At 44.1% G+C, this 14,165-nt stretch overlaps 1 protein-coding gene across 9 annotated transcripts in view; it reads right to left on the reverse strand.

Moving 5' to 3' along the window:
- The window catches only part of BCAS4 (breast carcinoma amplified sequence 4), a 46,529-nt gene extending 33,224 nt beyond the window's left edge, over positions 1-13,305 (reverse strand). For 8 of the 9 annotated variants that reach the window (XR_012996477.1, XR_012996475.1, XR_012996476.1 and 5 more), the window contains exons 1-2: positions 13,190-13,305; positions 4,742-4,813 (exon numbers count right to left, since the gene is read on the reverse strand). Coding sequence is in view for 3 of the 9 variants with exons in the window: in XM_076351849.1 (XP_076207964.1) it covers positions 4,742-4,813; positions 13,190-13,297 (180 nt within the window). In the remaining 6 variants the exon portion in view is untranslated. The remainder of the gene's footprint in view (positions 1-4,741; positions 4,814-13,189) is intronic. The other variant, XM_076351851.1, reaches the window with a different exon arrangement.
- Between the last annotated feature and the right edge of the window lie 860 nt (positions 13,306-14,165).

Here is a 14,165-nt window from a genome sequence, read left to right on the forward strand (position 1 = left end):
AAAACTATCAACACAAGGTCAAAGCAGACATGGAACAAATCTAAACCATCTTTCTTTAAGGGTGAAAGCAAACAACCAATACAAGACACAGGAGAGCTGATTTTCCAGCAAGCAGCCTGTGATGAAAGGAAATGATATGCAAATATGATTCAAGAAGAGTCATTCTGCAGCAGTCTGCAGAACCACAGTGACAGAGGAGTTCAAGAGGAGTCAGCACATGACAAAGGGAAATTATTCTCTTGGTACAGCAACCTCTTATGAACCAGAGAAAGCAGGACTGGTCTGAAACCCCACATTATAAAACAAGATTTATTTCCCCTTGTGCAATGTATTTTACTTTATCTTACTGAAGATTTAGCCAAATGCTCAGCACAAGCACCAGAGCACAGCAGTCCATGGGGAAAAAAACTGTATTCCTCTTACTAGGTTTTACTATGCTAATTGGAGGAGGGGGCGAGGAGGGAAGGTTTGATTCAGCTTTGTCTTCTAGTTCGAGTCAGTAAGGCTAATCTCAAGGAGGTAGCAAAACCAACAGCACCAGTCAGTTAGGAGACAGCACAACCAGAGTATGAATGATGAATTTGCGCACAAACTAGGAATGGCACATTGCATGTAGGGCAGTGAGACCTGATCCTTGCATATGCTGCAGTTTAACTGTACCAGTTAAACAAGCACAGATTCTTGTTATTTTGTATTTTATAAAAACTATTATTTTTTCAGGAAAAGGAAAAAAAGTAGCTGGAGCCACAAGTCAAAGATACTGTGCAAATTCTAGTTGTCACAGGGACTTTTTTGAGAGGATCTCTCTATATTCTTTTTCAGTCTTTGATCCCATATGTTAACACACAATAACGTGAAAGGATCATGAGTAAAAGTAACCGCTGTAAACTGAACAGCTCAGTGGTGAGAAAAGAGAAAACTGAGGTTACTTCCTGAGAAGTTAGCAAACCCTAGCCACAGCGAACCAAACAAAACAACCTCTTCCTCTCTTTTCCCCAGTCATGAAACCAGGTTTCACACCTAGGGCCTCAGGGAGGAGGTTCCCAAACTGTAAGTCCATGAGACAAAGATAAGCAGTTAGCACTGGACTGTGGAACTGCAATAAAGCAAGATTCACAAACACATAATTTCCCTGGGACAAGTTCTACAAGAAGGTTCAGTGGCTTGAGAACCACTAACCTGTGGTTTTATAAACTGGTGGGTATGCTAAAGGATCAACATATGTATTTAAAAAAAAAGAGGAATATCAAACATAAGCAGAGATTTTGTATCTAGCCATACATCCTCTTCAAGGATTAGGAACCAAAGAAATGGAAGTAGTGAATTTCCACATGTAACTAAACCAGCTGTGCATCTCTGAATAGCTATAATTTTCTTTCATGCTTTAAGATATACAAGAAGCACAAAGAATCGTATCTAAAAAGGTAACCAACAATGACCCATGGAAACAATATAAGAACAGCATATACAAAAGTCTGGTTATTACAGTGAATTTTTTTTTCTTTTGCGTCACTGGTTCAAAACATAGCTCAGTTAAAAATCACAATTTGATAATTATACTTGAGAGGCTCTGAAGCCACTTAAAAGATATTAATTTACTTTGTTGAAGTCAGTGCCCTAAGGAAGACATCACGAAAAATTAAATAACTGGCACTAAAATTCTTCTAGCACAATCTTTTCATTGCAAGATGTTCCTTCCATGGCAAGTGTGAGGCATGCTGAACTGTATATACATTGTCACTGTAACTTACCTCTTCTACAAGTGTCCATTTTAAGTGTTGTGCCATGCTGTGCCTAGCCAGGTATAACAGTATGACACTAGAAATAGCATTTTGTCTTCCTAGCACTGAGGATCCAGGTTTTTCCTCATTGCAGTATTCAAATATATGCATCAAGTACTTGCAAGTGAAAAGCAGCAGCACACTCAAAGGAGAAAAGCCAAATCCCTCTATGTGAATACTTTACTGAATGCCCGATTGAAAAAAGCAAGATTCCCCTTGTATTTTGTTGGCATAGACAAAAGACCAAATTATTGCTAGGCACAGAAGCTGGAATCAATTCAAATACTACATTATATTTATCAGATTCCCAGATACCACTTGGTGTGCTGCTGAAAGGAACCTTACATTGTAGGTACTAGATAGAAAGGCACAGAATCAGCACACTGACTGCAGTGCTTTGATGTTCCCAGATAAGGTCAATAATCTGCATACTAGGGAATTAGTCACAGCCTGCAGGTTGTGGAAAAATGTTTTCAGGAGCAATGCAAAGATAGTGTATTGAAACGAGGTTAGTGTTTTTTGTAGAAAAGGTTGGCAAGAGAAGAGGTCTCACAGGAGGTTTAAAAGCTCACTGGATCCACCTGAACAAGCTAATCATCTTCCCTATATCGGAGCCAAAAATGTAAGGTGCATGCCTGATTGATGGGAAAAAGCATAAGGCACATACAAAATCTTAGCGTTAGCTCCCAAACAGAAGAATTGAGTGAATGAACTTAATAGTAAATCAGGCAGAATACAATCAGCAGTGAAAGTGAAAAGTTATTGATTCAAACCACTTGCTCTGAGCAGGTGATGTCGTATCACTGAAACAATCATCACCTTTCAGGAATGAACTCAAAGGATTTTTTGGTCCAAGAAACCAATCTCTTGTATTCTACATTTTGCACAGACTAAATGTGCCGTACTAGAGAATCTAAAGCTGACAAATGTAAGCCAAGATGTATCAAAAAATAGACTGCATGCTCTGAGGTTCACATGCTCCTTTACAGCTATTTTTGTCAAAAGCTGAATGGAAAAAACTGCTTAAACAGCCACTAATACTGAACCATTCTTACACGGCAGCTATTTCTCCTTTTAAGTCCTCTACTAACCATGTGAGACTTTGATGAACCAGCTTTTGTTTCTTTCCACTCTATGTCACTTCCTTCTGGAAGCAATGGTGTCTCCTTTCCATAAGCAAGACGTGCCAATGACAAAACCAGAAACCTCTGATAGAAGTCAAAAAAGGATTAATAACTGGCTATATTGCTGACTGATTTGCCTAGAACAAGGACGATGGCCTCACTTCTCTTCAGCAGAATTCAAATCCAAGGTGCAAGAAAGATCTGTCCCATAACCGAATAATAATAATCATCAGTTAGCTGATGATATTTTGCATAAACTGTGTCAAATATGTTAATTTAAGTTTCCAATGGGTTCTTGCAGGCCACACCAGAGTACTTTGGGGCCACCTATGACGTATGAGTTCTGTCCTTGAGAGTAAGCACAACATTTTTCCAAACAACACTGGGATACATAAATAGAAAAGTGGAAAGATGCTTAGAGGGCAATATTGGCATTTGTTCTGTAAACAGAAGACAACATGCAGAAAGGCCAGCACACCAGTATCTTTCATTTGCACCAAAGCTGGTAAGAATAAAGCCAGGAAAATGCTTTTCAACGGCCTAAGAAACATTGGCCACGTAATTTTCTTATCTGCTTCACTTTATCCTGTCCTTCTCCGTTTATCTATGCAATTCCTAAGAATCAGCCAACAAAATAGCTCGTAAGCAACAAGTCCCCGAGGAGATGGTGGCTGGTCACTTCTTGCCATTAGAAGTGCATTCGATACAATTAGCAACCATTGTATTTGCCAGTGACAGATGCATTATACAAGACGCTTGAAGACAGAAGAAAAACATTGTGGTTAAGTGCTAACAGAAGGCGAGATGGTCTGCGCACCAGTGGTTATAAGAGGAAGTCCCTCTAGGTAAACTTGGTCCATGCTATCTGAACTAGCGCTCTGTGAAACACTCAGGAAGGGTTAAAATGCAGTTATCAGTTCCTCTACCTAATTTTACATTTTTTAGCCTAAGGAAGGAAAGAAAAGTTGACTGCAAAAATCACATTCATTATTTTTACATGAACACCATAATCCAAATAGCCTTCAGACAGCACCACTTTATGCAGAAAGCCCAGGGTAAGCTAAATAGTAACACATACCTCTTGCTCTAAACGGTTTATCCCAAACAATCAGGCACTGACAATGGCCAAGATAATTGGTGTGCTACAAATGTTGCATAGCATATCAGTCACAACCCCATCATTAATTAGTACTCCCCACTCAGTTATTCCACCTGTATCAACTTCTCTCTTACATTCTGATCGCAGGCTCTTAGTAGACACAACTAGCTTGTTGCATTTCTACGGCACCTAGCACAGGTGGACTTAATTCACAGCGGGTGCCCGTGAACGTTACTCTAACGCACATCATCTCTGTCTGCATCAGCCAGTCTAGTGCCACTGTCTCCAAACGACCCAGCCGCTGTGGCACTGCAGCAGTCTTCCCGGAAGGTTTCATAACACAACTAAGGTAACGGAAAGGACCAGGGAAATCACAGATCGCTTAGTGATTCTAGAATTTACTGCTGAAATCCACCTGCGGCGTCTCGCCGACTCGCGAACTGGGCGGGCGGAACACCAGCTCACACGAGGGAAAGGGAGGCAAAAGGCGGCGGGAGGCGCGGACCCCGCGGAGCTCTCCCACCTGCACCCGCCCGACGGCGGGGCGGCGCCCGCGGGGGCGGCCCGCCTGCGCGCGCCCTAGCGCCACCTGGTGGGCGCGGCGCCCCGCTGCGCGCGCAGCGCCGCAGCCCTTCCCGCGGCGGCCGCGCTATCAAGATGGCCGCCCCGCACGCGCCGCCCGCCCTCGCTGCCTTCCGCCCTCAGGGCCGGCGGCGACATGGCCTCGGGGCACGTACCGCCTCCGTTATCCCGCAGAACTCGTCCAGCCTCCTCAACAGCTCTTCAATCGCCTCTTCCACTTCTCTCACCTGGGGGCAGAAAAACAGGAACAGAGAGGCCAGGCTGGGGCCTCAGCGGGCCCAGGCGGGTCAGAGGGGCGCGTGCCGGCCGGCCGCTGGCGGGCACCACGCTGCTCCCCCTGCCTTGCCTCGTCTGTCGTCCCGCTGGGGAACCCAAGCCGAGCTGAGGAATTTTTAGGCAACCACCGTATCACCAACTCCAAAGGTTCAAAAACCGGATGCACATAATTCATTGTATTGAGAAATGTAAAGTTTGGAGGCTCTGGGAGGTGCTTTTCACCCCTGCTCCAGGAGGTGACCCATACGGCAAGGAAGGATGTCCCCAGCATCTACCGCCACGTGGATTTCAAGTTCTAGATCTCTCAGTGAGTTTTCTGCCAGCAGGCTTCTAAAGCTATAATGTCAACGCGTATTTCAGCAAAAGTTCCTTGCCAAGCATCTCGCTCAAGTTTTCATAAAGAAAAGTTTATTCTAACACTTGCACTTGGGATGTAACAACAAAGCGTGACTTACAAAAGTCAATTTGAAGTTACAGCTCACATTATTCACTGATAGAATGCCCCCCCCCAAAAAAAACCCCAATCCTTTAGCAAATACCTAAAAGAAAAAAAAAACAAACCATTTTGACTATTCTGAAGCAGAGAGAACACTGTGAAAGAGAACCCAGAGCAGCTCAGAAGGGTGGTTTCGGGCAGCCAACTGAAATGTTTTTCTGGTATCAGAAAGGAGCCCATATTCAGAACCCCAGAAAAACTCAACAGCTATAACAGTGTCTGCCTAAAGCCAAGAGCCTGGGCATACCCATGCCTGCAGAGGACAAAAGCTGATAGACTCTCACTCTTAAGTTTAGAATTAAAGACTGTTCATAAAGTCCCAGTAAAGAATTGCAACTACAAGAACAAACTTCTATTCTGAGCACATTTTTAAAAAACAAATGGAATAATCATGGTTCAAATACAGGAAATGGAAATGAGGAAAATTAAAAGGCCACTCCAAATCCTACATTTGCACTGTAATTTAAATAATTTTTTGAATCCTGAATCTATTCTCCTATCCTAATCACATATTATCCAAAATTAAAATAATTATTTTTTTTTTAAATAAAGCTAAACACAGGGAAATTGTTCCATTTGTTGGGGCTAGTTTGTTTAAATGGTCATTGTAAAAGCAGAACAACAACAAGGGTTGCCTTAGCAGACCTCTATCATTTTACATCTGGGCTGTAATGAATTATCTAGTTCCTAAATAAAGTTTATTATCCTTTCACCTGGTAATAAAATTAAGGAAACCTGAGTCGCCTCTGAAATTCAAATTGCAGTTATCAATCCAACAGTTGGGCTAACTCCAGGAATTCTTTGCCATTCTTAAAAGCGCCCAAGGACCTCCCAAAACAGGTACAATCACTCTTGTCTGGAACAATATGGCAGAGGGAGTTGCTGTCATGTAAAGGCATTAGCTAGAAGAAAGGGTGCTGGAAGAGGAAGAATAGATAAGAAGACAAATGCATTTTGTCAGCAAGGGGTAGAACGGAAAATGCTAGACTCTTGATTTAGACTGAAGCAAATGTTAAGAGCAGCATACATATAAGTTCACCCCAAAGGTTGTGCTTTGCATAGACTGAAGATGGTCACTGGCATGCAACTCCTCTTTTACTTTATAAAAACTATTCCACATAAATGGAGCAAACGTAATTCTCTGCAGAGCCTGAGTCAACTTTCCAGCTCAAATGAGGCGGTGTTACACCTCTGGAGACCTATTTGCAGCCAACTTCTGCAACAGAACAGATTTGAGGGAACAATTTCTGGTATGGAGGTATTCCTGGAAGTAGCTTCTGCACCAAGAAGATGGCAATAGGGAAGGCAAAAGCCTTTTGCCAGAGAACCAGAGAGGAGGAGCAACAGAGAAACACAAGTTACTAGTGGGGCAACAAAGTACACACATCACTCTAGAAAGGGTGTTCTGAAAAGGCTGCTAGAAGTCATCCAGGGAGCAGTCACATGAGCCCAGAAGACCAAATCCACCATGTCAAGTGAGTGCACTATTTTAGGTCTGCAATCATGCAAGTTGGGAAAGGACTCAATTCCTAGTCACTTCCAGGACAGTGACTCAAAAACTAGAAAGGACTAATTATGCTATCACAAAGAGGAAAGGAAGAACAACAAAAAAGCCTTAAGCACATGGAAGAAATAGTGGCTGCTTTCACAAGGGCAAACATGTATGTGCATATATAGGACATAATGTGGGCTGAGGATAGAACACAGATATGAGCTCAGGCCATGTTCTGAGTAGCAGGAATACAACCCAACTTGGCCCAAAAGCTCTGCAACTATGTTAGAGCAGCACTGAACTAAGACTGGTATGTATTGTCTCAGAGAAATTGTTAGCAGCTGGCATCTTTGGGTCAGCTTAGAGACCACACCTGTCAGTATATTAAGGTTATTTCCCAAGATGTTTGTGTCTCACAAACTCTCTGCAAAACCTCCATGGTGGCATAAACTATCACTTTATATTCACATTGTAATTTCACTTACACAAGATTTAAAACCTACCCACAAAAGTTTCACTGCCTCTTTTTTGTGTACATATCTGGACAGAAGAAACCTCAAGACACATTATACTCCACAGGTTTATTAGGAGGGATCCACAGACACTGTAAATCAATGCATGGATTTCAGTGGTGCTAACATGAGTTTACATTCCCTAAGAATCTGTTCCATGTCTATCTGAGGTAAAGATTTCTGTGTGGAAAAGCTGTTTTCCTTCTGCTGCTCCTTTGCATGCTTAAATAAAGGAACAGAATTTCCACATTAATTTCTCCTCAGAAGGAAAGAGTGCTCTTCCTCCCCACTGCACACAGGCTAACTCTGGCAAGATCACTGCTAAACAACAGAAAAATGCATTCTTTTCAAATAAGAAAGAGTTCTCAGTGATTTCATGTTACTATAATACATTTAATTTGTGAAAAACTTGCAAGCATTGAGTCTGAGAGTCTGGTTTCTTGAAGTCTTCATAAGGCAGAGAAACATAATTGCTAGCTTTTTTGTTAAGTGTATTTTACAGCAGAGCAATCTCAGTGGGTGGTGCAAGCATCAGATGGCCTACAGAACAATTCTATCAAACTCCCGCCATTTCTTGGCAAGTCTGTGCACAGCCAGCTTCACGGGCCTGAAGCCACTAATGTAGCCACATGTTCAGGACTAGCACAGTTGGCTTAAAGAGATAGTCCAAAACTGATATCAAACTTACAGCTTTGAAAAGGCTGTTTAATGGTAGCAATCATTAAATGCATGACTGTAAAGCAGGTGTAAATTCCACTAATTTGACAGATGATGCATTAAAGAAACATCCATTTAAAGAAGCTGCATTAGCTGTAGAGGTTCCTGTCCTGCTCTGACTAAACTTGCAGGCATGTTTCAGGCAGGTAGCTTGCTGACATTACTAGCCCTTCTCATATCTACCATGAGCATCTTCAATTCATAATGTTCATAAAGATTCAAACATTGGAATAGCACGTGTTAGAGGACAGAAGCAAAGTTTATTGACACCACTGAGAATAAGTTAATTCAGAACAGATTCAGAGTCCTTAATCTTCACTCTAAAGAGTGTTACATAGCCTGAAATGTAACAGAAGACAACAATAGTAAGAAACAATAGAAAATAGATGCAAACAAACCACTTAACGCTATTTCTTCAAGGCATGCTACTATAAAAGCACACTAGGCATAAAAAAGCCAGAATACTATGTTTAAAAAAAGACTCAACCACAAATTCTTAACAGTTCCATATGAATTGCAAAAGAGAAAAACAACATTCTAAGGGCTCAATGTATTTAGGACACTTTCAGAAATGGTTAAGAGGAGCCTGATGCAAATTCCAGTATCAACAACATATTTACCATCATCTGTGATTAGGTACTTACTAAACAGACCATACAAGCTCCTTCCAGGTGATTATAGAACTCACTGTATATTTATCATTAAGATCTGAAATAAAGCCCACTGAACACATTTCAAAGTTATGATGAAAATATGGGGTGACAAGTGTTTCTTAGTTAAGACTGTAATTTCACAATCACTTTAAAATTATACAAGCTGGCATTGGCAATAAAAATAGTCTACCTTTTTGCTTCACTCACGCCCCTAAAGCCAACCCTTTGCATGTGAGAGGACAGACATTCACAGTGGAATGAATCAGGAAATTGTTCTGGGTTGAAAACTAACCATTAATTTCTTTGCCATATTGTTTTAGCTCAGATCAGTTCTTCAACTCAGTTCAGTACACGGGGAGCGGGTCTAGAAGAGGGCCACGAAAATGATCAGGGGGATGGAACACCTCTCCTATGAGGACAGGCTGAGAGAGTTGGGGTTATTCAGCCTGGAGAGGATAAGGCTTCGGGGAGACCTTATAGCACTGACAAAGAAAATAGGTAGCAAGAGGAAGAGACACGTTGGATCTTTCAATAGCAGTGTTAACTTATCATGAAACCTTAGCCAAAGGTACAACAGCACCACTTCCAGAGAGCATTTTAATGTTCCCATATATCCACTGTTGATTCTCCTGTTTATTTATGGAAACAAAACAAAACAAAATTGCCAACCGTATCCTGGGCTGCATCAAAAGCAGCGTGGCCAGCAGGTCGAAGGAGGTGATTCTGTCCCTCCACTCTGCTCTGGTGAGACCCGCCCTGGAGTCCTGCGTCCAGCTCTGGAGCCCTCAGCATAAGAAAGATACGGACCTGTTGGAGCAGGTCTAGAAGAGGGCCACGAAAATGATCAGGGGGATGGAACACCTCTCCTATGAGGACAGGCTGAGAGAGTTGGGGTTATTCAGCCTGGAGAGGAGAAGGCTTCGGGGAGACCTTATAGCAGCCTATGAGTACTTAAAGGGGGCTTATAAGAAAGATGGGGACAAACTTTTTAGCAGGGCCTGTTGCGACAGGACAAGGGGGAATGGCTTTAAACTAAAGGGGGGTAGATTTAGACTAGATATACGGAAGAAATTTTTTATGCTGAGGGTGGTGAAACACTGGCACAGGTTGCCCAGAGAGGTGGTGGGTGCCCCATCCCTGGAAACATTCAAGGTCAGGTTGGACGGGGCTCTGAGCAACCTGATCTAGTTGAAGATGTCCCTGCTCATTGCAGGGGGGTTGGACTAGATGACCTTTAGAGGTCCCTTCCAACCCAAACTGTTCTATGATTCTATGAAAACTAAAACCATTACTTCATTTTGTAACTTAGAGGGAAAAAATATGCAGTCTAGCTTTGAGGTTAGCTTTCCTTTCAGACTTTCTTTTATGTAGTATATACTGTACCCATAGTCATATCCCTTTCTCACCACTTCCCTTTAAATGTCTTTGTTTCTCGATAGCAATCTCCTCCCTCTTTGCTCCAAAAGCCTGAGATAAGCTAAGCTTTTGTAACTCCCCCCATCACTCCTCCTTTCATTTTGCCTCAGCATTATGCTCCCATTCAACCTTATAACAATTTACCTGCTTTTCCCAAGGATTTTTTTTTCTAATACCAAGCTCGCTCCTTGATAAAAAGATTTGGGTCAGGTATTTTATATCATCAGCTGTTCAGGTCCATGAGATATGAATATAGCGTTCTAACTTATCACACTTCATTAAGGAACATGAAAAAAGAAAATTCAGCACTAAATCTCCTCTACAAAGTTTTCCAAAAAGCCTTCCGCTTTCACTCAAAAAGTTAAGCTGCCTTTGTTGGAACATGAAGTGCTCTCCTAGCATGTCATTAAGATGAAAAGGTAGGCATAGAAAACTTTAAAAATAGCCAAACCAGAAAACCACACAGCTTTATGACATTAGAGACTCCAGCAGGAACATTTCAATATTGCTGAAAATTAACAGGTTCTTCAGTACGATGTCCTCCTATGCCAGCTTCAGAATACTGAAAAAAACCCCTACAAAGGGAAAACAATCAGTGTATAAGGGGAAACAAAAAGAGCAGAATGGCAAGTGTATTTCAATAATAAAACTGAAGTCTTTCATAGCTATTTACAGGATACATTCAAATCAGGCAGAGTAATATGTCATGCCGCATATGCTTGAAAGCTTTCACTTAGCAAAATCTTCTACTGGACTATACAAATAACTTATTTTGTATTAATCATTCTCGTAGTCTCATTTGCTACAACTGCTACACAAAATTAAAAATCATAATAAAAATTAGGAGTTATATGCTAGAGGAAATTGTTATTGCTAATTACAAAATTTAAAAAAAATGCAAAACTCAGGCAACTCGTTGTGAAAAGGAACTGAAAGCCCTCATTCTGATTTCCACAACGCTCCAATATGTGACAGAACTGAACTAGCAAGGCAAGGCCCACAGGAAGAGACACTTAAGAAGATGGTTCCACAAAAGCTGTGATTAATCCCCAAGTAGGAAAATACCTAAATTATATCACTGCTTTGAGCAAGCTACCAATATGTGCAAGAATCAAGAGAGATCAGTATTAAAACGTGTTTAATTTCAGGTGAAGATGCCTGAAGGAAACAGAATGACTTGCAAGTAGCAAAGAACATAAGTTGTTTCTGTATTCCTTGTAAGAACTAACAGGCTTAGCACTCAGTTACAAAAATACATAGTCTGCCATACAACACTATACAGGAAACTAGTTTTATTAATTGGCAGGTCATCTTTATTTCTTATTTAACACCAGTATGAGTGGCACTTGATAAAACCAATAGAACCCAGCTGACATGAACTAATACTTTAGTGAAACTTAGTCCCTACTAAGTAGTTCACTTTGCAATGTCATCTGAATCAAGCTTGAAAATTCATTTTTTCTAATTGTTAATAGCATTAACAATACTTGTTTCTGGCCCACTATAGATGTGTAGATGACTAACAAAGTAGATCTGCATCCAGAAGTAAGACAAAAGCTCTCAGTGGTTTAACCACATGAAAATTATGTGGGTATCACGGACTAAGCATTATATCATCTCCTTGAAAATGCTGAACAGAAAAACAAAACAAAGATCCCAAGATTTGGTGTAGGTGGACTGACTTATTGCAAACCATAGATAACCACATATGGAGAGATGAAATTGATGGAGTGATGATGTCAAGGGAGAGGCACAGGAAAGAAATCCTCTGAATAGTGAAACTGAACAAGAGTTTCCCATTCTTTTTTTCCTTGGAGACAAAAATAAATCACATCAACATTTTACTGCCAAAATGAAGGAAGGGGGTGAGGGGAAGCTGTTTTACAGACTGATTTCAGAGTGTCTTTTATCTCGACAAGAGAAAATTTTAAATAATCTGCTCAAAGAGAATGTTATTCACTTTATATCACCACCAGGCTCAAGTGGGATAGGAGCTACCTACAGGTCAGAAAGGGGCATACCCCCAAGTGCTCTCTACTTTGGTTTTTGTAGCCTTCCTCTCTTTTTTGGGGGTGGGTGGGGGAGTGTCTTAGCTTACAAAGTGCAACTTCAAAACCTCCCTCTTTGCCTTCAGGGATCTAAATGGTCCCCTGTCCATTACCAGGATGGTGACAGTGCTATGCAAGATCACCACTGTCACCATCCTGATTGAGCTAAACAGCTAGACTCGGGTAACTAACTGCACCTAAGATCCTCCAACTAAGCATCATTCTACTTCATCACATCAGCGCTCTGAGCCTGACCATACTGACACCAGCAGACTTGGTTTCCACAAAAACAAGTAACAGAGTAGCAGCCACTGCCGTAGTCATTTAAAAAAAGAAGCCTGGAAACACTTATTCAGCTATTCAGGAGCTCAGCAGTAGCTCAACTTTATCCAACGCTGCATCCCAGACCCGGGAGACCTGAAGACTAGGCCCTCCTCAGCCAGAGGGAATGCAAACACCCCGCTGTCTCCAAAAATAAGACGAGCATCACGAGCAGCGGGCTAGTCCGGAGCCAGGCAGGAGGGGAGCTCCTCGCACATCCCCGCCCAGACAGGCACCCCCGCCGCGCAGGGTTCAGGGAAGAGGGGCAGGAGCCTCTGCGGCTCGCGAGCAGGGAGAGCCCGAGGGCTGCTGATGCATCGGCGGGGGGAAGCGGGCTCCCGGCAGCCTCTGACCGGGCGGCGGCCCGGCCCTGCCCGCTGGGAGCCCCCAGCCCGCTGGGGCCCCCAGCCCGCTGGGGCCCCCTTCCCCCCTCCCGCGCAGCCCCTCGCCTCAGGGAACCCCCGGCCCCAGGGCCGCTGCCCGGCGGCTGGCGCGGGTCCGAGCGTAGCCCGCCGGCCGCACCTGCATCCTTCCCCCTCAACCGTCCCCTCGGGCCGTTACAGCCGGCGCCCCTCGAGAGGCGCCGCCGAGCCCGCCCCTCGCTCCCCAGCTGACGGACCGCCCCCGGGCTGGGGCAGCCCCTTGCTCGGCGCCCCCCTCCTCCTCCCCTACCTCCTCCCCGGGCGGCGGGGTCAGGCAGCGGGCGAGCCGCCGAGCTCCGCTCTCCTCAGCAGCCGCCGCCCCCGCCCGGGGCTCCGGCGGCTCCTCCGGCCGCAGCATCACCTCCGCTGGTCCCCGGCTGAGCTCATGGCAGCCGCCGCGCCGCCCCGCCCCCGGCTGCCGCTCCTCCCCTCGCCCAGGCCCGGCGCCTGCCCAGCCGGCGCCGCCGGGGGCTTCCCGGGGCCGCGCCGCCTCAGCGCTCTCCGCCCGCCGCCGCGGGTCGCGCGCGCCACCTAGCGACGCGGGGCGGCAACGGCTGCCGCGCGAGGCGGCGGGCCCGGGGGAGGCTGCTGCGGGCGGTCACCCGCGTCCTCGCGTTCCGCATTAACGCCTCTTTCCCCGCAGCTGGGAGCGAGAGGCAGAAGGCTCTTTTCGGAGAGACGAGGGCCAGAGGTTCACTGAAAGTTTTTGTTTAAAGTCATGACGCCTCACCCGTGGAAAAGCGGTTCAACGAAACCAGCACCAAGTGAAGCCACACCACAGGCACCCGGCTTCCCCTCCCTGAGCATTTCATTTGCCGCTCTTAAAATCAAGTTTTCCTAATAGCATTTTGCTTTGACAAGCCAGAGGCTAAGACATTCAATGATTCGACAGTGTTAGACTCAATGTCTATTTTTTAGTCACTGGGAAATTAAAGGCTGCAGCTGAAAATGCGGCTTTAAGGTGCTCTGAATTTCTCTATGCCATTTGCAAGGTGAGTATTTAAATGACTTGAGGTTAGAGACATTCAATTTTATCTTTGGCAGAGCAGAACTCCTGACACTGTAAGTGTGACACATCCTGTCCTTCTCCCTGAGGATGGAGCCATGGGAGACTCCCTGTGGAAAGCTGTAGTTAAAGAGATTCTTCTTAGGCCTTCTGGATGCTTCTTCACTACAGAAGATGCTCTTCCTTGCATTAGGCTCCTTTAAAACACACTCAAACCAAA

The sequence above is a fragment of the Aptenodytes patagonicus genome, chromosome 14 (assembly GCF_965638725.1).
Source record: "Aptenodytes patagonicus chromosome 14, bAptPat1.pri.cur, whole genome shotgun sequence".
In the NCBI taxonomy this organism is placed as follows: domain Eukaryota; kingdom Metazoa; phylum Chordata; class Aves; order Sphenisciformes; family Spheniscidae; genus Aptenodytes; species Aptenodytes patagonicus.